Here is a 27064-nt window from a genome sequence, read left to right as displayed (position 1 = left end):
CATTGTAAAAGGTGTCAGTGTCATATTTTTCTTACCATTTAAAAATACAAGAAAACTACACTATATCTGAATGTCCAATAGATCAGTCCCTCATGTCATTGATTGAACGGAATCAGTGATGATTGGATGATAACTGATTGCCTTGGCTGTCTCTCCTCTGTTACTTTAGGAGGTTTTTCTGAATCACTCCCAAGATGGGGAAATTCCCAGTTATGAATCAGACCAGCTGCTCTCTTTGGAAACACCACAAGTCTTACTGTCGGTACTCAGACATTTGTTTGTGGCTTTGTCCACATTTTTTATTTTACTTTATTATAGACAGCTATTCTGTTTATGAAGAACTAATACATTTCAGGTAAAAATTCACATTACACCTTGAACATTTTTCAGTATGTTTGGTCATTTTTTTAAAAACCGGACACCTGTTCACTCTGTTGGCCAAACATTTTGTCGCATCGTAGTTGTACCAAAAAAATTCAGGCATTATACAATTTCTTTTGGCTAAGTCAATAATTGTTTCTTTACAAGAAAGAAAGCAATATCTGTATATGGGGAAATAACATAATTATAAACTCACTTACATAACTACAGAAGGTAAGCTAATACCTTATCACTTAAAGTGGGTACTTTATTACTTTTTCTAAGTATTATAAATCTAAATACATAACCTTATGCTGTTACATTGTTGATGCATATACTATGCATATGCATATACTTTCTTACTCTTTTAGTTACTTCCACTTTGAAACTCATTTGTTACATACTGTGTATGACATGTACAGCAGGTTTGTTACACTTCACAAACACTTAGCATTTCATGAAACAGAGGTGGATCAGTTATGTGTTATACCTCCTCACTGTGTTTGCACAATACATGATCAATATTTATATCCTGGGTTTACCTTTTTAGAATTAATAACTAGCTTTACTCCTGCTTTATAAATGTAATGTGCTTTGCATGCAAATCTGTCCAGGTGACGAATCAGACCATACCTAAGTGTGTAGACATTGATCAACACGCCTACGTGTGCAGTCACTCCTGCTTTATAGCTCCTCACATATCATGATCATGGAGGAATTGAATGTAACAACTCAATGGTAACTAGTTTCAGCTCAGTTTAAGTCAGATCCATTGAGTGGAGTCAGAGTGTTGTTGAGGAATGCGACACAGTAATTACCTGCAGATGAAACTTTACTCCTGCACAGGAACTGAACACTCACTATTGACAGTGACGTTAGAAAAAAAGCCAGGTTCGACCTGTGTATCGTTGTGGTCATTGCCAGACCCGTTATCGTCACCAAATCAGCGTATACACATTGAGTATTGATTCAGATCGTTATTGTATGATAATGCCGAACTACAAATCCTTTATAAGTCATATATAACTGAATATTATTTTACTCTGTGAATAAAAACGCCCATTGTGCGAGCAGGCATTATTACAGACAGCTAAGCGCGGGGCCATCTACAGGACCCAAACAAGATGTACCGGAAACTTTGAGAGCATGAAGTAAACATTGGAGTAAACGCTCAAATGGTCTGACTTCCTGCTGTTTCAGGTATTCTAACACACTCTCAGTGATGTATTTCAGCTCACAATAATGAACAGGGTTTATTTGGGGAAAGCTAAAAGCTTAAACTGGGGCAATTTGACGCCTCATTCTCTGGTAAGCTAATAGTGGCTAACTAAACGAAGCTTACGAGCATTGACATCCTGATTTAAACTGTGGCGTGCTGATCTATTCACCGTGAAATAACTGCAACAGAGGTGCAGAGCACTGATGTATAGTAGTGCAACATTATGTATTTTCCACACAATGTATTCACTTAGTGTACGGGCCTTTTTATGTTAAGGAGTAAACTGTCTGCTCATGAAATGTCTGGGTCCCTAAAAGATTATATAATCCCCACATTTCAGGAACATCACAGTGAATGGAATTTGTTTAAGACGTAAGAATAAACTTGCGCCAGATATTTAAATTGCAAAACAGGAAAAGGATTCTGACGCGCATACGAAAAAATTCCACAACACCAGGAAATATCAGATATAAGTGACCTACGTGGTGTAGCACACGTCCTCTGACTGTTCAGCACAAACATATGCTTTTGCATTGCAAAATAGTTTTGTGATAAAACACGTAATAGCTTTTCAACTGAAGCTACCACAGTTTATTTTTCATGTTTGGAATTAGAGGGTGAGGTGAGGGGTGCTCAGCTGCGACATGCAATTTCAACACCAGATATCACAAAATTCTACACACTGTAACTTTAAAGCACAGCTGTATCTCCACAGACTCCACAGAGCGGATACAATGAATAACATGTCCCCTGAGGTCGCACTGCACCGGATCTCACCTGAGCTGCGGCCCTTGCTGTGCAGCGTGGTGAGGAACGGCCGAGTGGGACTGGACTCCACAAACTCTCTCCGTGTCACAGACCTCAAAACTGGGTGAGGTTTAGCTCTGCGCTCAAGGTTCCCCACCTGAAACACAGGACCTACAGCTGAGGGGGTAGTTTTGAAAGTATTTTTTGTGTAACCTCAGTAGTCCTCAATGCATCAGGACTCTACATGATAATACTATGTCTGTATGTCAAGGCCATCGTTCATAGATATCAATTTTGTTTTGGGGCAATTTATCGATAGTAACACTTAGCCACAGTTGCTGAATTCATGTTAGATGTAAGATTGCCCTTTTAATGCTGATAGAAACATTTATCTGATAAATTTGTTATTACGATATTATAAAAGCACAATTTCAGTATTATTACAAATACAGGGACTGGATTATATTTCACATCTTACCAAAATGCTCAACAATCAGTTTTTAGAGGTTCATAAGCCGAGTCTTGGAATATTTACATCTAGTTATTCTCATATATCTCATATATGTTGTCTACAACAATTTCACACATATCAACTCCTGACACATACAGTGGGATAATGGAGATATCTGTAATGACAGCTTTGTTATAGATGTGGCTGTACTGGATGACATGATGACAATCATGTACCAGGGTACAGTATCTCTGGCCAAAATATTGATCATTCAAAGATTTATTGAGCTTGTTTCAGTTTAGATCTGTGCCAAAAAGAAATTACTGTTCATCATCTCTCTAGTAAGTTGTAAACTGGATGTGATCTAAAAAGAAGGCAGTGTAATGAGGCTGTGAAGAACAAAGTTTTAAGTTTGCATCGTTTTTTAAAATAATATTATGTGATTAGATCAGTCTAAATCTGGATGTTTTCATGCGTTAAACATTTATGGTCGACTGTGCTTGCTGACCTGTCTTTGCTGTCTTCATTAATCCTCATGTTCAGATGCACATCTCTGACTCCTGGTCCCTGTTGTGATCGCTTCAAACTTCACATCCCCTATGCTGGAGAAACACTAAAATGTAAGTAAGCCAGTCACTCACTCTCCTTAATTTTTTGCCATTTTCAGAAAATCATATCATCTAATGTTGGTTAAATGAATAATAATGAATATGTTGGTTAAATGAATAATCATCAATAGTCAGTTAAGGCTTTCTGTTGTTTTAGAATAAGACTCTTGGACTGTTTCTATTTAATATAGAATGTAAGCTCTATCTGCATTTCTGTTTAAAGGTTGCCCTCTGCTCAGGTACTAAAATGTCAAACCTGTACTTTGAATAGAAAAGTGCTGCATTCATTTTATTCCAGATAATCAATGTTGTCAGTATAGAAAGACCATCTTGTTTTCACAGTTGGTGAGTTGAAAGAAAAGAGGTGCTTTCGGCTGAAGCCATCAACACCAGATATTTGAAATAATAAAAAAGATTTCTAAACACGTATTCAGGGCTATGCAAAGAAGCAGGATAAAGACTTATTGTCGATAAATAGAACACACAAACATTATGTATCATTTAAATAAAATCATTATTAACTGAACTTCACCATATGAATGCTTTGTTACTGTTTAGCAACTTGGCAAGCAGTACGACAAAAAGCACCCACAGGAACAGCTCAACTACAAAACATGATGAATATTTTTCTGATAAGGGCGCTTTCTTAACCAGTTAAATGATAACAGTAACACCATGTTGATTTTGTCACTGAACATTTACTGGAACAATATCTAATTTCTGTATCAAGTGCCCACATCAGACACCTTCCTTTATGAACGTCATTCAGAATAGAATTATTTTAACTAGCTTTTACTGTAATTATAGTGACTCACAAGACCCACATCAGGCCCATGTCTACACAAGATCAGTTTTCATCTCTCCACTCTACCTAGGAATTCTTTGCAAGTTCATTTGTCATCTTTATTGTACTTGACTAATTTTGGGGTCAACGAATCTCTGATGAACTGATTCCCCTCATGAGCATAAAATACTGTTTTGTATAGAGCTCATTAAAAGCACATGATTATAAAGTCATTTGCACGTATTGTTTCATGTATTTTCAGTCATCATCATCTCCCTGTCTGCAACTCATATTCTCAACCACTTCACAAGTGCAGTTAGCGGTGCATGCCAAATCTGTCAGCTTGATAGGTGAATCAGGTTTTAGTGGTGGATGAGTTACTCACAAGTTCTTTGAACAGATGCCTTCTCATTTCATTGGCTTTTCAATGGAATGTTTTCACTGGTTAAATTTGCAGGTTTAAATCATAAATATAAGTATAAATATGTCCACAAGCTTCAGTTGATGGCTTTCAAGCTGCCTGACAACGTTGGAGCAGAGCAAATTCATGTTCATTAAGTTCTGTCTGGTTGTCTCTGACGTTTGGTGCAACGTGGCAGTGTGGCCGTGCTTGGGGGGGGGGGGGGGGTAACCTGAGGTTTTTTAGGGGAAGTAGGATTTGTTCCATTTGCGCAATTTTCTAAATTATCTCTCTGTGCAGTAATGGTTGTGACGGATCAGGATGTTGTGGCTAGATTTGAGTAATGTATATTTGAGATAAGGTGTAAGAACATGCAACACAGTAGTTTACCCATCAACATCTGGGTGATAGCAGCATTCAGTTCTTTCTGAAAATGTTGTGATGTTCTTGTAAAACACATGAATAATGATGGGGTGGCCAGATTACGGAAAATTAAACATTTATGTAAAATTTGAGTTTGTTTATCGTATGTCTGTCTGTGTTATTGTTGCTGCAATGCTTCATATTGAGCTGAATTATACTTGATTATGTCAATTGCTTAACAGACCTCTACAATTCGCCAACATGAAATGTTTAAAAAACGTATTTAAACCACACAAGTGAACATTAATAAAACAAACTGAGTTTCATTTGATGAAAAACATTGACTATAAAATCGTCACAGCAGATAAGCCAGGTAGGATGAACACAAAGTGACATTGTAGAACTGTATGAGGAGGACTCACTAATGACAAAGAATAATCCTGAAGTTGCATCACCACAGACTAAGCAAACCGCTTATTACAAACAGGGAGGCTTAGAACAGGCACTGTACTAGCCATGTAAAATGCAGAAACCTGAAAGCTTCAAAAAAACAACAACACAGGGAAACAGTTCGCTGGTATCCTGGCTTGGTATATAACATGTGTGCAGCTGCTGCACTAGTCGCTAGACTTTCCTGCGCTTTGGCCTGAGGAAGGTTTGTTAATCAAGGGCCTTGGGTTTGCTCTGTGCCAGTTTGCGGACCTGCCCACTTTTGGCGTGCGAAAGCATGAGCATGGCCCCCTGTGCACAGAGCTAAGCACTTAATGCATGCCCAGGCTCCCTCCACTTCACCACCGTGGCTGGTAGTGCTAAACAACAATTTGTGGCCTTTGTTGTTGTACATGTTACGCCCCCATGACCTCAATAAAAAAGTCTGGCTGGAATGGAAGTGAGACTTCGAGAAGGCACGTCATGCAGTGATTAGACTGCCCCTCGGAGTGAAGCTTCTTATGCTATGCGAACAAAGAGGTATATAAAAGCTTATGTTATAACCTGTCAAGGTTGCGATTCAAACAGCTCCATTTCTGTCTGGATGAGTGCCAGTACGCCTCTGACAGAATTCTAGTAGTTTATAACAGATTTACAGCTCATCCTCTCCTCATTTGACTCTTCTGCGCTGGGAAAATACTTCCATATGTGTATGTTTGTCTCTTCATGCTGTGGCTGGAAAGACACAAAAAAAAAAGAAAAGAAAAAAAAGCAGAACAGAACAGTCTTGCAGCACACAAATAGAATTGTGTAACATAATAGGAGAACATTGTGAACCAGTCCTGGAAATGTGTTATGTGATCATGTTATGATGTCTTGTCCTTCCTCAGTAAGAGCCATTTACTGCCCGTGTTTTTTTTTTTAACTGAATGCATTAATTTCTGCACTTATAATTGCAGTATTTCAGCACTTGTGTGTTTTACTCTTGACTCAGATTTCGAATAAATAATCTAAAACCAAACTGTTTTTGTGTACTTTATTACATTTTTTTAACACAAAACACATTTTTACAGGATAGACATGTTTGACATGATTTAAGTTGCATTAATGGTAAATTACATAATTTTACTAATGACTTAATTTTCTTAATTTCAAAGAAAAAAGATCCTAAATACATATTGCAAAAATAAACTGGACCCAGATAATGTTGATTATTATTATATTATTATTCTCCTGAAACTTGACAATAACATTCAGAAAATTAATTGATTTTCACATACACATGTGAACAAGTTGATGCCGATGTGAGATGTCAACAATCAGCTCATAATCGGTTTTCCTGTTTTCTCACAGGGGATATCATATTCAATGCACAATATCCAGAACTGCCTCCAGATTTTATTTTTGGAGAAGATGCTGAGTTTCTCCCTGAACCCTCAGAGCTACCTGTGAGTATCTTGTCTCTTGGTTACATTATTCTCTGTTCAGATTTAAAAGGACAAAATGTGATATTTTTACAGAGAACATGTATTAAATGGTTCTCTGATCCGAAATGACATGACAGATGTTTTCAAATTACTTATCACAACTTCACTGATCTGACCCCAGCAAGGGACGAGTTGAACCAGTGACGCATGCACCTTTTCACAGAGCAAACTAACATGTTGAATTCACTGGAGGTGTGTAACATAGCTGGAAATAATGGGTTGCAATAAAAATAAAAGCAGCTAACAAGGTTTATGGTAATAGAAGGCATCTACCTAATTTGGCATTTATTTGACCTGTTGTATAGTTAACTTTTAAACATTAACATCTTACATTTTAAGTTTCCAGAACGATGAAGCATGTTTTAACATTTCACCATAAAATGCTGACTCAGTCGTATCCAGGCTTGGCAAATAGTTTTGTCTAGTTTCAGAACTGGTCTGATTGCATCAGCAGTGTTGAGTTTCAAACAAGGTGTGGTTTTAATGTTTATATATCGTTACAAGCTGTTGCTTGAGAAAAAAGTAGTTACAACATGATCTGGAGTTCCAGATAATCTGTGAGCATGTGTCTTCTTGTGTATCACTATACTGGTCTGATTCTGGAGCTTCTGGATCATAGTCTTACTTTCTACCATATTGTCAAATCTGTTTAACTATTTGATTTCACTGTGGGTTTAGCTTTCAACCTTAACATTTACGCAACATTCACATGCCAGAGAGGAATAACTTTGTAGACAGTATGAAAGGAAACACTGGTCGTGACATGAAGCCTCTCTTGTTTGTTTTGTCCTCCCCTTATTTTATCCTACACTTTGAGTACATAAGACAGAGAGAGAATCTGAAGCTGAAATGCTGACGATAGAAGCCTGAGGAAATTCAAAGCATACTTTGAGGTCTTTGACCTTTCCGTTTCTATGTTCAAGAATGTCACTCATTACTGGACAAATTTTAATAAAACTCTAGATTCTGGTCATTGTCAACATTTAAAAAAAATCCCCATCTGCAATATGGGTGGCAACTATGATGCTAAGGAAAGATTGTGGTTGTGGCAATTTAAATTTAGATATGGTCATGGATTGGTAAAATAAAATCTTACATTTCCCATTCGTAGACTAAAATCACTCAATTTCAATCTTAACTCACAATGGCCATACCAACACATTATGTAGTAAAATATCTCGAGTTGTACATGTTTGGGTGGAGCACTGGACATCAAGTCCTAGCTGCATATTTTACAGATGTGCCCTCAGGTTGCTTGAATATTTGGCTAACTTTCAAAGCTTGCAAGCTACTTAATCTTAAGTGGAGGTTTTACATTTTTTCCGCCTGCTGACCAAAATCTGAAGTGTTTCCAAACATAGCTTTTTAGATTGCTCAAAAATGCAAATCACTCTCTCTGTAGAGTTTGGTCTTAAACACTCTGCCTCTGCCATATGGTTGTTGTTAAATTATTCGCCCAATTCAGCCTGACCTACATTTCATTTTCAATCAATCAAAGTGGTGTCTTGAGAACTGACAGAGGAGACGTCTGCACTAGCACTCTTTTTTTTGTGTTATTTTTCATAATCAAATGTGTGGTTTTCTTTTCAATTTGATTCTATACTTTAATTTAACATATTTTATTCACAACCTGAGCGGGTTCAACATGCACAGCCATAAGACCTTGATGTGCTTTCTGACAGAAAAAACCCGTGTTGAAATAACAGTTTGACTTTTTTTTGTAATGAAATGCCTGCTATTAAATTGGTAGTACCTAATTTAGTTGTCTTAGTGGGCGTTCTGACTGAAAACAGCCCTGCTTTAAAAAAAAAAAGAAGGGGCTGTGCTTTTGGGAGCTAGTTGCCTTTGATACTAGTGAGATTTGCAATATGATCCAGAAAGTCTGGCTTGTGTAACAGATAAATGAGTTTACAGGATTATCCAATGTCAAAACACTGCACAGAGGTTCATGAAACTCAGACACAGGAATTTATTTTATCATTAAACATTAACCATGGTGGCAATAATTTCATCTTTCATGATGATGTTCGCAAACTAAATGATAAAAAAGGAGCGTAGGCACTGAAAAGTAATCTCCCTGGAATGTGGATTTGCTTCAAATTTGATTGGCCATCGCAGCCCCTTGCAGGATGATGTCACGTTGGAGTCCAGCAAAGGTTGAGCTTGATTCAACATTTCTGGTTGGAATCTTCTTCTTATTGAGGGAGCTATTTCCCCTTCACATGGGTTTGAAGTCAGTCTGAATGCAATTGAAATAAATGGCACATGGTTTTCTGTATTGGTAGTGAACTATGGCATTGGATGTAACCTAAGCGAGGCAGAGTCATTCAATATGGAAGTAATACCTAGGGATCTAGAGCTGGAACTTCATATGGTGCCACTATAAAACAAACAACCAGCTTTTTACAAAGGAAAATCACGTGTTTGCTTTGTTGTAAACACACAGTTTGCTTTGTATATTCACGCCTCCAGACCAAAGTCTGCATATAAAGATGAATGACACGACTCCACGTCCTTCCACTATCCGGAAATTAAGCCAAAATGTCCTGGATGTCAGTGCTGCCATCTTGGGATGAAGACATCCTTTGGAGTCAGAGTCTGCTTAGCAGTTGGGGGATGGGGCTGCACTAGTGATGTCCCACATTTTCATAGTATCAAATAATGAATTAAAACTAAACTAAAACATCAGTGTAACTACTGTAAATGGCAGAAACCCTCTTTGATAAAAGGTTTACTTGACATACGCTAACTTTTTAGTTTCCATGTCTGATCCACTAACATGGAGCCAGCCACCAGGGGGAGATCAGTGCGTTTGTTTTCACTTTTGGGGAGCTGTCATGTCATCAGTCTTTATAAACAGTTGATGCCTTAGACATAAAATATATACTTTCTGTTATCAACCAAGTTGTGTCCCTCCCTATAAAAAATCATTTGTACAATGTTGGCATGAAAGTGAACTGGCTGTGAGTATCTCAGTACTTTGACCTGGTGACATGACTTGTCTTTGCTGGAGATCTGCACACTGTTGAGTGCCTTCTTGTTACTTCTGCTACTACTATGCAGTGATCCAGTGCTATTTTTGAATCAGCCTAGCATGGACAAGCTAAATTCCCCTGCTTGTGTCAGGGTTTGGGAGAAGAGGGGGGCATATTGCTCACCCCCTCGTAAATCCAGCTGTGCACATAAGGGGAAGTACCTCTGCTGAGCCAGTGCCTGGCAGCCCATCGCTTGTTTATTTTCTCACTTATGTTCTCGCTGTGTTTTGCTATTCGAGCTTTCATAATTCTCCTTCGGCTGCCTCGCTGTCTGAGATCCTCCTCTCCTACTCACTCCTTTTTTCCTGTACATCCCCCTCTTGCTCTTTAAAGCTCTGACTTCCCAGCAGTCCCTCACATTTTCCTCCATATTCCACGGAAAAGTTTTACCATCAGCAATGACAGTGTGAATTTTTCTCAAAACTAATGGGCCAGGTGTTTACACCATATTTCTCTCTGACTTTTACAACCTACAGTTAAAATACCATCTTAAATTAAAAAAGATTAAAGGATTATTGTTTGTCACTGACACAAGAAGTATATTTCATAGGCAACATGTTTCAGGACGTTTTTATCCAGTGAGCTTAACATTAGGCTAATTTTGGGTCCTCTGTCAGTGGCTGGTTGAATTCCTGATGTCTCAGCAGCATATTGCTCTTGTTTACAGCCAGCCAAGGGTATCATTAGCTTCTCTGTTTAGGCATGTGTTTTTCCCTGCTGTCACCAGGCCTTGAGTAGGTTTGTTATCCATGTTTCTGTTTAGACAGAGACAAAAAAGGACAAAAACATGCACATAGAACATTCACTACCAACCTCCATGTTGAAAATTGGGGGAAAAAATCAATATAAGCAGATTCCAGGGAACTACATGCACGTTACCCTTCAAGCTTATATTTACAATTTGCATAAAATCAGATATATCTGTTTCAAATCATGTTATACATATATGTCTTTTACATAGGAATGGTTAAATAATAAATCCACTAGAGAGCAGCGCAGAGTCGAAAGTGATCTGATAACAACAAACATGGTGCCGATAGAGGAGGTTTCGTAATGTACCTCTTAAGAAAGAGGCAAAACTGGCTGTTTGTCCCCTATACCTGGGTTAAGTAACGTCATTTAGATGCCTGTAGTGTCTTACTCTCAGTCACTTCTCAAAAATTGGTTGGAATTTTTTCCTCATGCCCTATAGCCATTGCGCTTGAACTTTTGGCTACACTGCCACCACATGATTTTAGTTGGTACTGCTCTGTTTCACCTGTTTGTCCGGACCCATATGTTTTTAGTACACAGGGACAACGGCAGACAAAATTAACGCAGAGTATGAACAGAACACTCTGTTTGTTTCTGTATAGGTGATTAAAAACAGCAATAATGAAGAAATCCTCAAACCACAGTGATTATTGAGAAAATGATGAAACACTCCCGTAGGATGACTCGTAGACAAAGCTTTTTTTGTTGCCAAATACTGCAAAGTGCCACACATTTATCGGGGTTCACTGTTTCGTTGTTGCTCGGGTTCAATGGTTCTCTGGCAAGTGCTCATATCATCTTAATGACATCCAGATCGTGGCTAATTGGCCACCAAGGCAGCTCCCCACCTCGGAGTACTTTGAAAACGCATACACACTGTAAGAGCTTGTTTTTCACTGGTCACTCCAGTTAGCTGTTTTACTCTAATTCTGTTAGGGCTGTGGAAAGTCATCTGACAGGCCGGTGGGTTTAATTTGAACAGAGAGAGGGAGTCATTGTTTCTTTTAAAACAGAAATAAATCCTAAATTGAGCCAGAGATTCTCGTTCTAAATGTCATCATCACTTAACCACTCTCTGACATAAATGCCCTCTATCATAAAGATTGAATTGATGCCAGTCACTAGGTTAAAGACAGCGCATCAGAGGTGACTTAATTGTGGTGAAGTGGACTGATACATTTAAAATGCTATGGAACATATAGTGTGGATTTTAAATCTTAAGGGGTTTGTCCTGATAAATTTGAACTTATCTAAGGCTGATTTATTCTTTCATATTGAATGGCCACTGTAGATACAGTCTAACTGCATACTCTACATCACCTTCCTGGAAATGTAACTATATGTTGTGTCGTGAACAGCTGTCCAAAACAACTGTGATTGGTCCTCTTGGTATCATGTGTCCATATCGCTCAGTCGCTGGACACTACTCGAAACTAAACTGAAACATCAGAACTCACCCCCCTTCTCCCTCGTGCATTTCAGTGATCGTACACATCATCTGTCCCCTCTACATTGTAGTAATTTCCATAATTGTTTTAAAAAAAGTGTTGTGTGTCCAACACAAAAGTGCACAACTATAAATGGTTACAATGATGTAGATCACTTGCGTAGGCTAAGGTGCAATCACTGAGTTGATCCTACACAGAAGTATAAACTAGGATTAATGGTGTGTTCAACTTTGCTTGGATGGAGGAGCACTAGGTGCAGAGGAGTTTGTTTAAAACATGTTCACAGACTTAATGATAGGAATGCAACAGAGCTGCGAATTGCCAGGAAAGATTACCAGAGAGGAGGAAATGACAAAGACAGAGGCCGGAAGGGAGGGAAGGTGGAGAGCAAAACTTCGTCACTTTTACGTAGAAGATGTACTGTTGCATCACATTCTTATTTTCTGTACTTCCCTAATTCAGCAGAGAAGTTCAACTTAATGTTAATTCTTTCATGGAAGTGCTGATTTCACTACATATAATGGAGCATGTTGGTTTGATGGTGCTGTTGGATTGTGGTGTATTTTGCTTATTGTTGTGATTGATGCCCTTTTCTGTCATTATGAATCACCTGCCCTTTTTTTGTAGACATTTCTTGTACACAAATCTCCGGTTTTAAGGTATTGTGCAAATAAAATTATACAAGATACCATGAAAGGACCATACAGGCGATTTTATAGATTTGAGCCAGTAATTAGAAATGCATACTGAATTTAGATAAAGATCTCCAGTTCACCAACAGTGGTGTCAGGGAAGTGATCTCAGAAGGAAGCAGCTTCAGAAAGAGTCAGACAGTCCCCTTTGGGATGTCTGGAGACCGAACAACACTGCCGGGATCCTTTTGGCCAAATAATGTGAACACTCTTTATCTTCCACCATGAGATGTTAGTATGTGTGCAGCAACATGTAAGACCAGTTATTACTAATTGCACCACTCTTTTTTTACTCACCTATTCTTCTGCCCCTATGTCCCCTTCTTTGTGTGTAACATGTCATTTATCTGGTCTAGACTTGTCCAGTGATGCGTGCAGGCATTAACCATTTTGGGAGTTCCCCAGTGTTTTGCATCTTTCTTAGTCTTTGTGTGACTGAGACATAAGTTTAGTCCTGATGGCATCTCTAGATACAACACATACATGTTTCCACTTATCTCTCCTGCAGGCTCTGTGTGACTGTACTAAGAATTCCTGCATGAATTCCTTATTATTTCATTGTTTTCATGTGTTGTGTTGTTGGTTTTTAATTTAATTATAAGCTAAATTTGCTGTATTTTGGTCAATTAATTGAATAAGTTGTAGGTTGAGCATTAATGTGGAGAAAAAGATTCAACATTTTTGAATTGATTTAGATTTAGATTTAAAGAAAATTGAAATAATCGAAAAATGGTATATATATATTTATAAAAATTCTACAATAATTTGCAGAGATAAGTTAAAATGGCAAAAATAAAGAGTAACTCTTCTTTCATTTCTGTTCATCTTATTTGGGTTAGAGGTTAACTTGTCTGGCTTTCTTGGTTTTGTTTGTAATTACAGTCAGAGTTGTGTATTTTTTACTATTTTTTTAAGAAAAATTAAGACTATTTAGCAAAGTTATGATCTTACACTGAGACAATTTATTTGTTAGATACCAGAACGTCTCTTGTTAAGAAAATGGGGTGTAAAGCCGACCTAAGCAGTCTCCCATCTAGGAAAAGGAAACATTCCTGGCTTCACATTACCCCCTGGTAATCCTGAATGCACTGGTGAGCACTTCCTATCTGCTGCTCCAGCTCATTCCCTGTTACTGTTCTAACAATGGACCTCAGGTGGCCCATAAAGTAAGATTATGTCAACCTGGGCATAGTGTACCAACTGTTGCTCCTGCTTCCTTCCTGCTTTAGGGTATAATGTGTTCCAGCTTTTATTGGAGTTTATTATTGGCAGTGCTCACTGACAGGTCTGGGAATGCTTTTAGTAGGGAGGCTATTGTTTGCTACCAGAGATGGCTGGTAAAAAGGGGGTTGGCAATTCCTAAACACCAGCTGATGGATGGAAGAAAACAAGAGTCTTTGGCGCCAAGCAAAAGACGGGACAATGATATCGGCTCTCGCAGTGGACTGGTACTGCGCTAAAGCGGTTACTGAACCACATGAAAAGTTGTCAGAAAACTGCTATTTCTGTCAACAAGTTGTACTGTATTGGACACAAACCACACGGATCCCAGTGAAAAAAAACACTGGGCTGAGAATGCCAAGTGCCTTCAACACATGACAAGAGCAATTTAGCATGATCTTAGACTTGGCACTCTCCGGGGGCGAAACAGGGTGTGAGCCCACACTTGAATTAGAGACTAACAGAGATTAATTTAATACTTGGGAGTTTTTTAATGCCCCACACTTTCAAGTCTACAGCGATTTATTGGATCAGGCTGCCAGCATCTATAAAAATCACATTTAAGACGTAAAAACAAATATTTTCCCTTGGCCTATATAATTATCTTGCATTTTCAGATGCCAGACTCTCCCTCATTGGCCTAAGATAAAATTTTGGATCGAAGATGGTACAGACGGATGGCACAGGAAGAAATAATTCTGTCAACTTGGGTCTATTCAGTGTGGAGATGCCCGATTTAGGTGTACATTTTGTTCTTAAAGGAAAACACTGTTTCTGTTGAGTTCCTGTCAACATATTTACAACATGTTCGACTAATTAAAATTGCAGCTTCAACAAATAACTGTGCCATTTTACATGCTGAGATATCTTGATGGAGTTTTTGTTTTACTCAACCAATAATATCTGTTAGGTTATACACCTCTGTCATAGTTGTACTTCTAAAAAAATACATAATTTGCAAAGGCCATTGATGCACATGTGTATTTGCATATCCAGTGGGGAAGTGAGGTCCCATCACTTTTGTTTACTAGAGACATGTGTGGAGATGCATTCTAATGCCAGGTGTGAACAGATGTACTTGGAGTCCACTTGTAATTGGATCCCTCAAGACTGATCTTAATACCAGGTATAAAAAGAGCCGATGTGAGTATTCTTACATTAGTTTTTAATCCTAAACCCAGTTTGGTCGAAGTGCATTTTCACAGACTATGGCTGTAGACTCTTATCCTGTCCATACCTGTTAGTGGATCTTTTTAAAATATGTTATAACCTTATAACTACAACCTTTAACAAAATAGACAATCTGGATCTTAAGTTATCAGTGCAACAGGCTGAGCAAAAGCTCCTCATGATGTCTGCTGAATGTGTGAAATACATAAGAATTTTTCAGGCATGAATTCCAGATAATGTCTGGAAAATTGGGTCACTGCTGTTGTGAACATTGCCTTCCATATATGAAGATCGCAGCAGAAGATTGTCCAGGCCAGATGTGTTCACAAAAACAGGAAAATGCACACAGACTGCACACAAGCACTCAGCCAAGGGCTAGGGATGCAATGCTATTGCTACACCCGCTATCATCGCTATTTATTATTGTGGACTTTTAAGTTTAAAACATGGTGAAAATGATGGTGCTTCAAGTTGAATATCAATGTTGGGGTTTGCGGACACTTGGATGACACCATACGAGCTGTATAGACTGGAGGCATTTTATTTTTGTTTTTTTGTTTTATTATGTTTGAAAAACTGATCATAAGTTACTTCAATTGTATTGGATGTGGCTGCATTGCTGTTTACCCATGAGACTCCAAAAGTGTTTTGTTGGACTCAAACACTTCACCCACCCCTTCATCTGCATAGTAGTTAGATAGAGTAGTTAATGAGTGAATTAAAATTTTTTAGTGAACTATCCCTGTAAGTATAAATTGCGAGCAAGTCTCTTGTTGTCTCTGCACCTTGTCTCTGGTCCTGAATTTCAGGACCAGTCGCTTTTGAATCTCATTGTCTTTTTAAGTTTTGAAGTAACCCTAACCCTATCTTCTGTGTGTATGACACATCTGTTTCATCCGGAGATACTTGTATTGTTCCAATTTCACATCTTTGGTGTGTCAATAATACCACTCACTGATGAAAAATGTCTGGACTTCACTGCATGTTTAATTATTAACATGTCAACATTTTTATCCAGCGATTTACCAGTTTTTGTTACATAACTAATTCATCTATTAATTACTTTGTTTTGGAGAGGAAGACAGATATTTTTAGAGATAATCATTGTATCCACAAGTGGAAAAACTTGACAACAATTACTTCTTTTACAAAATTTGGAAACAAAAAATATTAAAGTCATCATTTTTTATGTTAATTTTTCCCCCAATCTCAAAATATCTGTCTGATAAGAATGCATGTAACATGTAATTTGAGTAAATAATCATTAGGCTAAAACACCAAGCATTTTTCTGTGAAAAGGCTTATTGTTCTACAATATGTATGTTCACCAAGTGTGCTATTTTGACTTTTCTCACTGGCTTAGACACACTGCTAATTCTAAACCCTAAAGCTAATCCACTATATTTTTAATGTGCAGTTTTTAACATTATTATTAAATCAAATCTGAATATCTCACGGTAATAAGATTATAAATTGCTTCCCTCACAAATATGTACTCGTCAAAAAAAGAATGTATCAGTGGTTTATTTATTGGAGTGATTTATAGGTGACAGGTCTTATCATACGCCAAGTTTAGGCTTAATCATTTGACACAGGTTTAGCCAGTGCATGTGTTGTGACACAATAATTGGATTAAAGGGTCCAAATTGAGCCACAGAGTATTGTGGTGGACCGTGACATCTACCCCCTGCGGCTAAAGCCCTAAGAAACATGCTCCATCCATACAGAATGATCTAGAGGGCATGTAGATGGATTTTTTTTTGTTAATTTCATCAAATGTTAAATCTCAGCTCTCAAATAGCAGAGATTGTTACCATATTTTCTTTTTGTACATATCAAATCTGTACATTTTCCGCAGGGCTGTACCCCATTCATGACAAATACACATAGATTTGTTTTGGCACACACAGCCTTCAGCAGAGCGTATAAAATCAATTCAGTGAAGAGTCTGTACAGACTCTCATGTCTACACACAAACATACACACAGTGCAACACATGGACATTGCTTTTTGGCTCAGTGCTCTTCCCTCTCTCTCCCTTGTGCGACCAATGCTTTCTTTACAGCATTCAAGCACTTGTTAAAGCAAAGTCAGAACATTCAGTATAACACAGGATGTTATTGGCCATATCTGAGTTGTAGCCATGCAAGCAGCACGTCTCTAGGGATGGCACTGTAAGTGGGTTTGTGTCAGTCCACTACTGTGGTTCAGACAAAAATATCTCAGCAACTATCTTATCTATTACATTGACATATAATACACACATTCAACATCTCCAGAGGATAAATCGTAATGAGTTCCATGACCCCATGACTTTTTATCTACTTTTAAACTACTACTTTTTGTCCTGTACGTTGTTTTCAAAACAAATACTTGCAAAACTAATGAATCTGCCTCAGTTGTACTTTTGTTATTAGTGCTGCTGATTGTGTGACTGATACAAATTTATTTTCAGACACGTCTTGCATCACAGTAGAAGTTAATTTGTATTATAAATTTAAATAAAAAAGGCAAAAAAAACAAAGGATACATAGGTTTAACAATGCATTACATCCACTAAAGAAAGTTAACAGTCCCTGTACAATCTTTTGGTCTGCGAAGAAGTTCCATATATTATTTTAACATCAAATGTTTTTTTAATCAGAAACATAAAAATACACACAAATGTGCACGCAGAAAATAAACAAAATATCCAAATAATAATATAAAAATGAGGTAAAGTAGAACGGCACTCATTTAAGTGCATACCAAGGCGCAACAGTCTCCTTATAAAACCACATTTAAATTCCCTCGATCCAGATTTTATTTAGATCTGCACTAAACTGTACACACATTCATGAATATCATTCATCATGTATGATTTGAGCAGTGTTGACTGATGGTGGAGCAGTGTTGACTTTAAGGTAGGGGACAAACCCTTGTACCATCACAGGATTGTTGGACAGTAATTACAAATGTAAGCAGTTGGAGCACACCAACCTGCCTTTACCTTGTTAAAATACACACAGTATTTTCTTATAGCAGTAGAAGTCAAGCTAGTTACTTCACCTGGGATACACCCAGAAGAAGCTCTGCTCCTCTTTCATTGGCGAGCGAATAGCACCACTGGAGCAGCTGAGGTTAAATACTGAGCTTGAGGACATCTGTAATTACTGAGGGAGTGTTTCTCATTCACTCTTGTCCTAACACACAGGAGTCTGTCACGTTCCCTGTGCTTTTTTTCTGAGCAACACTTGTCTTTGTGGGAAACAAAAGCAACTTCATTTATTTTAATAAAGGAGTTCAGTTTGGGTCACAGTATCATCACCACCCACCAATGAAACCAGAAGTGAAGAGTCTTGAGACTGGCATTGGCCTACTTGCCCGAGCGCTACATTTTGTTTATTCCCACCTCTGTTCTGTCCTCCCTGCCTGCCTCTCCTCGTTCTCAGTGGAGTTCTACTGATATCCTATGTCACTGTCCTGACACAGCATTTTCTCAGTGTCTCCTCAGTTTCAGCTTGCTCCTGCCTTGGGGCACTGACTGCCTCTTTGGACAATGCCCATCCTTGTTTGCATCGCCCCCTCATTCTGGGAATCCCAGTATTGCTGGTAACCAGTGGTGCATCAGGACGATGAAGTCACTCTCTCAGTTTAGCCTGTCCTTGCCATTGCAAGCCCCTCCTGTCTTCCATGGTAGGGGTGGGGGGGGTATTTTGAAACAATGGAAGCTTTCTCTACAGGGCTGATATGGAAACAGAAGCAGACAGATGCACAGACATTCATATAGTCGAGGAGACAAGCTAAGGCAAGCATCCTGCTTTTGACAACTCACTGTAATGGTTATTAATAGTTTCAGTGTTCCCATTGCCTATTTATCTTCTCACCCACTCAGTACACAATGTAATGGGTTTATATTCAGATTTTTGGGTGACCCGCAATGAATTGGCTTGCAGCAAGGGCAAACAATGATGAAATGTAGTTCTATGTTTACGTTGGCGTGGCAGCTCCGTCATAACGCAGCGTGCTATCTGTCTACTCATAATTTGAGGGTATTTTACTTTCAGAATGAGATGGGGAAAAGGAATCACTTTCACTTGGCTGAAGGGCTGCAAAGTGTCAAAGTGCAGACATGTGTATACTGTTTTCAGCATCTTCATCTCCTTATTAAATCTCGCTGTGAAAGATTTTTTTTTTTTTTTAAGTTGCACATTTAAGGCCTTTGCATCTACGGCCACCCAAATAAATGGCACGAAATGGCAAAACATTCAGAGGTGAATTTCGCCATTCCTTTTTTTTTTCGAATATTAGATTTTCGTTTTCAGTTTTCAATTGAACAAGATACATGAGAACACAAATACACAACTCAAAAACCCTCCCCCAACCCACCCACCAACAAACAGTGAAAGAGAGGAAGAAAATAAAAACAATAAAGAAATTAGAATAATAAAAACAGTCGAGAGGAAAGGTAGACAAACAGTAAGTGCTGACGGCAAGGAACCTACAAATCTACAACCTGTCTACTATTGAAGCCGGCAATGTGTCTATATATGCCAAATAAGGCTGCCACATCTCTGTAAAAGTATTATAGTCTTTCCTGAGTGTATATGTAATTTTTTCAAGTGGAGCACAGCTATTCATTTCTGAAACCCATCTTCCTATAGAAAGTTGGGAGTTCGACTTCCACATGATGGCCATGCACTTCCTGGCAACACACAAGGCCAATGAGAGAAACTTCTTTTGAGCTTTTCTTAATCGTGCATCAATATTTGTAGTATCTCCTAATAAGCAGGTTTGAGGACCTAATGGGAGATGCACTCCGAGAAGTTTTGTCATGATGTCAGAAAAATCATGCCAGAATGTGTTAAGTTTTGTGCATAACCAAGTGCAGTGCAGGAATGAGCCTTCTTCTATACTACATCTAAAACACAAGCTGGATATCTCAGGTTTATATTTATGCAATTTCTGTGGCGCAAGATAGGTTTGATGGAGAAAGTTATAATAGGTCAGCCTGTATCTGGAGGAATTTGACACAATTCAGACCAGAGCTCTGTACCCATTATCACACCCAAATCGGACTCCCATTTCTCCCTTGATTTATGTAAACCTGGTTTTGGAGCATCATCCATCAAGAGAGAGTATACTTTTGAGATAAGACGAGGTGTGTTGCCCTCATGAAGCAGTTCTTCCAGACCATTGAGCATGGGTAAAGTCACTTCAGATCCCCAAAAAAATTTAAGAAATGATCTTAACTGTAAATAACAAAAAATGTTTCTGCTGGACAGATCATACTTCCTTCTTAGGTCCTCGAAAGACACCGGTGATCGATTCTCATAGCAGTCCTCCAAATGATGAATCCCTTTCTGGTGCCACATTTTCAGGGTCTTATTATCCACTGACATAGGTATGAGTTCATTCTGTTTCAATGGTGTTTTAGGTGAAAATATATTTTTTAGTCCAATATTTTTCCGGACTTCATGCCACGTTTTGATGATATGAATCAAGACAGGGTTGTCAGTTCTTCTGGAGATAGCTATAGGTGTCCATTTATAGATAAAGTCTGCAGGAATATTTTCTTTAAGAGCATACATTCCAATTGAAACCCACGGTGGTCAAAATGAAAAGAAACAAGTCGCATTTGTGCAGCCAAATAATGCTTTTCAAGATTAGGCAGTCGAAGACCCCCCAGTTTATGGTCCCATGTAAGTTTTTCTATTGAGACCCTTGGAGTCTTACCATTCCATATGAATTGTCTGATGTGTTTATTAAGGTTTTTAAAAAAACTGGGTGGCACTGGAATCGGTAAGGACTGAAAGAGGTACTAGAGCCATGGTAATATATTCATTTTAATGCAATTTATTGAGCCAATCAAAGTAATAGGTAGATGTATCCATTTCTGTAAATCCTCTATTATGAATTTCGATATTCCTGACTACTCACTTTAAGCGTGATGCAATTTTTCAAATAAAAAAAAGCAATAAATATATGTGTATACATACACATAAATATATGTGTTCACCTATGTTTATGAAGAGATGAGAACTTGGTGAGTTTCACTGCTTGGTCCAGGAGCGTAATCTATGACACAGTCACTTCAGGACCTTTCTCTGGACATCTGTCAGGCAGTTTGAAGAACTGCTGCAACAAATGACACCAACATCATAATGTTATCTGTAGTATTTAATTTGGTTCATTTGTTTGGCAAATTTGGTTGATTCATTTTCTTCAACAGTTGCTGGGTCACCTGTTGCTTGGTGCTAACTTCAATTCAGCTACATCATATCTTTTTTAAAGACAAACAGATCTGTGAACAATGATTAAAGACAAATATATTAATCTATCAAAAACATGCACTCCGATTGTTTGATGTTTCGGAAGCAAAACCTTGGAAAAATATGCCTTTGAAATTGTAAGCACTGACTTGCAAGGCCTTTAGACTTACATTTACGAAGAAAATATCACTCAAAAAACGAAACATAGGAGTTGTTTCCTCAATTGACGTAGATCTCTTTTTATATAACTTAACAACTACAGTCAGAGTCATTCAAAGTCTAAACACTGTACTAGACTCAGTAAGCCAGGAATGTTTTGCTTTGGCGTTGATTTTCACAGTGTTCATGACAAGAAGAGAAACTTCTGTTTGGTAGAATTGACAAGGGTCATGTTTGGTTGGTTCTGCTCTTACTATGCAACAGCTGGTTGCATATAATGGTGGTTTTGCCTATAAATGTACATAGTGCTCTCCTGCCTCAGTCAGTAAGGTGCTCATTGTGATGGCTTAAATTTGATTTCGTGAAAGGCAGAGTCAGCATGCACATAGATATGCAAGGAAAACAAATCAGCTGAATACTTTGGGTCAACATGGTTATGATTATTATATAAAGCAGTGTAGAAATCAGTGTAACCTTTTCCAAATTTTGATAAAAATGTTTTTTTTTTGGGTGTATCTCCCCATTCTACACCCTTATCAAAAGAGTTTTACTATCAGTCAGTGAGGCAACAGTGGTCAGAGAGCTTTCAGCTAGAAAGAAATCAGGTTCAGTAATTTTCCACATCAGCTTAAATCACTCTGTGACAACAGGACATCCTCCAGCACAACCCTTTCCTTCTGTTCTGGTAATGGGAAGTGCCAGTTGTCAGTATTAGGCCAATAACTTGTTTTATTCCATGGTCGTCATTTTATCCCAACCATGTTCTTACTAACTGTCTCTCTGCTACTAATAGCTCTGTTTCCTACCCACTACTACTTCTTCCTGATTAACACTCCCCAATGTATTTAACTGAGCTTTCCAAATTAATAATGTTGTTTGAGGTGAAGTGACTAATTCTATGGTGTCAAGAGTGAAAAGACAAGTGCTCGTGTGAGAGATGGTACTGCATTGCATGCCACTTGCTGGTAGGCCCTCAACTGCAGCTAAAGATCCTAGATCTAACTTTCTCAATGCACAGTACAAATGGATGTAGCACGGGTGCACATACGGCAAAAAGTGCTGCACACAGCTATACAATATAGCAACAGAGTAAAACACAGTTATGTTATGAAGAGAATTTGTGGCAGGACAAATTAGAATATGGCGGGCCACCGTCTGGATGATTAATGGAAAACACTGATGCCAGCTTATCGTAATTAGAATAGCTTAATTTTCTTATCGTAATTAGAATAATGATATGTTGGTTTTACATGCTAACATACACACACAAAACAAAGAAGTCAAAAATTGCATGTCTTATGTCTATCCTCATGTCTCCTCTCTGGTGCCTTATTCAGCACTTGGTCCAGTGGGATGCAGGGAACCCTGAATGTTTGCTCCAGCTGGTGAAGGAGCTCATCCAGCAGTACCACAGCTACCAATGTCAGCGTCTGCGTGAGAGCTCCAGGCTTCTCTTTGAGTATGACAGCCTGCTGGAGGATCCCAATTATGGCCGCAACATGGAGATATATGCCGGACGCAAGAACAGCTGGGTAAGGTCTTACAAAAACCAAGAGTCATGTGATAGTTTTTATAAAATACTTCAAGAAATGTTTTCCCCTTGGAAACACTTGTCTGTCATTTCTTTAGCTTTGAATTTAGAACATAAATAGTTTTGATTGTCAAAGATAAAGATGTAGTGGAATCATATGAGTAAGGTTTGACTTTTGCTCATGATCCCGTGACATTTCACAAACCTTTGTACATAGAGTTTTGTGTCTGGAAATCTCTGGAGCTTCACTGTAATTTTCCATAGGAAATAGTCTGTGATAAGACTTCCTGTTTAATTGTGCAAAATAACTGAAGCCAGACGAGTCAGAAGGATGCATTTTTAGTTTGATTATGACCAACCACAGTTCTACCCCATGGTACATGAATTTTATGGCCTTTGTGCTGTCATCTGTTTGCGTGTGTGAAGGCGAATTCCTTAGGACACAGTGACAGTAACTCATGAACAGGACATAACCCAGTTTTATTCTTCCACTACAAAATTCACATTCAGAGACAGTGTTGGTATTGGAAAGTCACACATCAAATTAAGGTTTCTCATTCAAAAAAGAAAGCATATGGACTGAATTGTACCTATGAGCTGCCCATTTCAAAACTCCCTCACTGCTTTAGTAGAGCACATAATAAGGGACAAGATTTATGAAGATTTGTTTGATAAAGTTGGTGTTAACTGGTGTAGTAAGGTTGTTGCAACATTCAGTCTCTGTGAAGGTGATTGTGGTTCTTATTGTGGTGGAAGAAAGCTCAGTACTTTAGGAAAAGTTCTGATATCGGTGTAAGGTACTACCTGTCTTAATGATTGTCTCAAATTTATGGTCATTATTTTAGGCTTGCAATACTAATTTTAGAATATGTTGTTATTAAGGGATTACCTATTTACACTGATTTTTTGAGCAGTATATTTTATGAAAATAGGTGAAGAGTTACATTACACTTAAATTACTTATATTTCCCATATCTAAGCAAAGTATTGTTGGGTGCTGTTATTAAAGTTCAGCATGATTCTAGATGTTGATAATTTCAGGGAAAACTACCTTTTTTAATGTTTCTTACATACATATTATTGAAGTTTTATATTTATTTTCTTGAACTGTAAATTGTACATTTTCCCTCTGCTTCTTGTCTTTCAGACGGGAGAGTTTTCTGCCCGTTTCCTTCTTAAACTCCCTGTGGACTTCAGCAACATCCCCATCTATCTCCTGAAGGTAACTTCACCGAAACAATACACATTTTTACCCATTGTCAAGCTCAACACATTTTCCCTTTCCCTTTCCAACACTGCAGACATGCAGACAACATAATGTACACATGTATGTGCACACTGCATACAGTGCACCAGACTTGTTAGTCTCTAGTTGGATTTTGTCATGACTTGGATCTTTCAGATATGAGATATCATGAGTGTTCATTTGTTTACATGTATGTGTGTCCATGTGTTTTCTATGTGTGCAATGATAAGCTTATTTAAATGAACAGCAGCGCTTGTGTGCACGTGTGCGTGCGTGTGTGCGTGCATGTGCGTGTGTGTGTGTGTGTGTGTGTGTGTGTTCAGACTCCAGTCTTGGGGGCTGTGAGTTGACTAATCAGCAAGCCGTCACTCTCGATCTGCTCTGAGCCCCGTGGTGTCTGGAGGCAGCTTAGCCCAAACTCCCTCTCCCTCTCTCTCCCTCTCTCTCCCTCATCAGTGATTGCCTTCTCTCAATCTCTCCTCTATTTCCACTTCTCTCTTCACTCTGTGCCCCCCACACCCACCCTCACCCACCCACCCACCCCCTGCTCAAGCTGGAGGCTCTGGCTCTCTGGCCTTTTGCAGCCTGGCCTATGTTTCTGTTTGTGAGGAGAAATGATGGTAAACATAAGGGAAACAGCAGCCATCATCAGCCTCACATCAGGCTCTGTCCCCATGTCTCTCAGACCAGGAGCACTGAGACTTGTTACTCTCTCTCTCTGTCTCTCTCTCTCTCTCACTCTCACTCTCACTCTCTCTCTCTCTGCAGTCTTTTAGTGGACCCATCCAAAAGTCCTCCTATTTCCGAGCCACACTGTTGGTCCTGATGGATATTTTTTTTTACCAATGTGTCTTATTGCAGGAAAGTTTCTAGACTCATTCCTGGTGGGAAGCAGTACATGTGACACTTTATTTCAAACAAGCATGCTGTCACTTGTGGAAAGTTTCTATGCAAAGGCTTTCAAAAGCAAGGGAGACACTCTGACACCTTGAACTAGGGGATGGTGGTGGCTGCATAGCAACTGGAACAATGCTATTTCAGAAGAACTCTGTAAAATTTAGTGATTTTATCACAAAATCTTGGACATAAATGTACATTCCTGTCACCCTAATCATATGTTATTTTCTTTACATGCACACACACACACACTCCCACTCTTGCAGCACTGTGCGGTATTTGACAGCAACGGTATACATAGTATCACCATGGGAGCGGTTGAAGACTTAGGAAGTGTATCGTCTTGCAGACAAGAAAGTAATGAACATGAGCCCACACCTTGTCCACCTCCGCATTAGGAATGGGATTATACAGCGTATAGGCTGGACTCACATGTGCTGTATGCCAAGCCGATGACCTGAATTTTTAGTTTGACAGTTGTCGTACAATTAGTTCTTTCAGTGTTGCATTTCTTCACTTTAAGTAATTCCGTAGATGTTATAGAGCGATTGAGGTGCCGTTAATTCACTCTCTATGGTACCTTCTGATTGGACAGGCAGATCTTGTATGTATTTTTTTTTTACTGTAAATGAACATTTGAAAATTCTATTAAATTGAAGATGAATAGTGAATATTAAAAGTACACAAGTACACAGAGAGAGTTACTGCAGCTGTTTCTCAGGGAAAGATTCGATGCACTGTGCTCCAAACCCATGTGATGTGTTTATTAAATAATTTGTGTGAACTTGTTTGCATAGTGTGTGTTTCTCCCTATTTGACTTGCATCTAAAAGGGGACCGCACAAATGTGTAGTGGAGACCCACTAACAGAGGGTTATTATGTATTGTGCTGGATTCTACTGGATTTACTTAAATCATTAAATTTGTGACTGCTGGTCTTGCAGGCGAAAAGCTCCACCTCTGAAGACTAGGCCTAAACATAGAGCAAATGGGATTTTCAAGAGCTAAGAGCTATTAGGGAGACGGAATGTCCATTAAAAATAAGCTTGTATGTTATTAAAAACAATTATTAGAAAAATGTGAATGCCTTGAAGCTTCAACTATTGCCATGGTAAGCAACGTTTAAATCAATATTTGAATGCTGTGGGATATTTTTATCATATATTAATTACCACAAAAATCACAGCTGCCCATAAAATGAGGTTGGACATCTTAGTTCGCTGACTGAGCTCTCCTTCATGTGCGTCTGGTGGTCAGTACCTGGATCAGTCTACTACTCCACTTTCTACACCTTCCATGTCAACATGGTTTTAGTAAATCAGGCCCTAAATGAATTGTGGGTGCATGTTTAATGAAAACCACTCATCACTTTGTATGTGTGGCAGTTTTCAGTTTAGATTTAATTAGCAGATTGATTTTTCAGCTTTCCATTTTAATTGGACCACTGTGTTGAATGACATCCATATACTTAATATGAAGATTGACAACACTTCTCCCCTCCCTCCCACTATCCAGAAATTAAGCCAAAATATCCTGGATATATATGCTGCCATTTTGCACCAATGACGTCATTTAGAGCCAGAGTTTGTACAGTAGCGATCAGGGAATGAAGCTGAAGTATCAAGGTCCCACATTAATCAGAATACGCACATGACCAATCATGAGTGACTCTCATTTTTATAGCATCAAATAAATTAAACTTATTTGAAAAAACACGTTTATAGACCAGTGTAATAACTTGTCTCAACTTTGCTGCAGGACAACGTTCTGGAATCTGGCTTGCTGCAGTGATATTAGAATAACCACAGTTACAA

At 38.5% G+C, this 27064-nt stretch overlaps 2 protein-coding genes across 4 annotated transcripts in view; one reads left to right on the top strand and one right to left on the bottom strand.

Annotated features, from left to right (window-relative positions):
- The window catches only part of rbks (ribokinase), a 32732-nt gene extending 31424 nt beyond the window's left edge, over positions 1–1308 (bottom strand). The window contains exon 1 of one of the 2 annotated variants that reach the window (XM_069536430.1): positions 1179–1308. The gene's annotated coding sequence lies outside the window, so the exon portion shown is untranslated. The remainder of the gene's footprint in view (positions 1–1178) is intronic. The other variant, XM_069536429.1, reaches the window with a different exon arrangement.
- Positions 1309–1423: 115 nt separating this feature from the next.
- babam2 (BRISC and BRCA1 A complex member 2) overlaps positions 1424–27064 on the top strand; it is a 75166-nt gene continuing 49525 nt past the window's right edge. Inside the window, exons 1-6 of one of the 2 annotated variants that reach the window (XM_020084536.2) lie at positions 1424–1560; positions 2295–2450; positions 3321–3397; positions 6715–6809; positions 22915–23109; positions 24256–24330. In XM_020084536.2, coding sequence (XP_019940095.2) covers positions 2314–2450; positions 3321–3397; positions 6715–6809; positions 22915–23109; positions 24256–24330 — 579 coding nt within the window. In that variant the 5' untranslated portion in view covers positions 1424–1560; positions 2295–2313. Of the gene's footprint in view, positions 1561–2280; positions 2451–3320; positions 3398–6714; positions 6810–22914; positions 23110–24255; positions 24331–27064 lie in introns of both variants that reach the window. The other variant, XM_069536428.1, reaches the window with a different exon arrangement.

This window comes from Paralichthys olivaceus, chromosome 12 (genome assembly GCF_024713975.1).
Source record: "Paralichthys olivaceus isolate ysfri-2021 chromosome 12, ASM2471397v2, whole genome shotgun sequence".
NCBI classification, from domain to species: domain Eukaryota; kingdom Metazoa; phylum Chordata; class Actinopteri; order Pleuronectiformes; family Paralichthyidae; genus Paralichthys; species Paralichthys olivaceus.
Note: the sequence above shows the minus strand (reverse complement) of the source record. Positions and strands in the feature narration are given on the sequence as shown.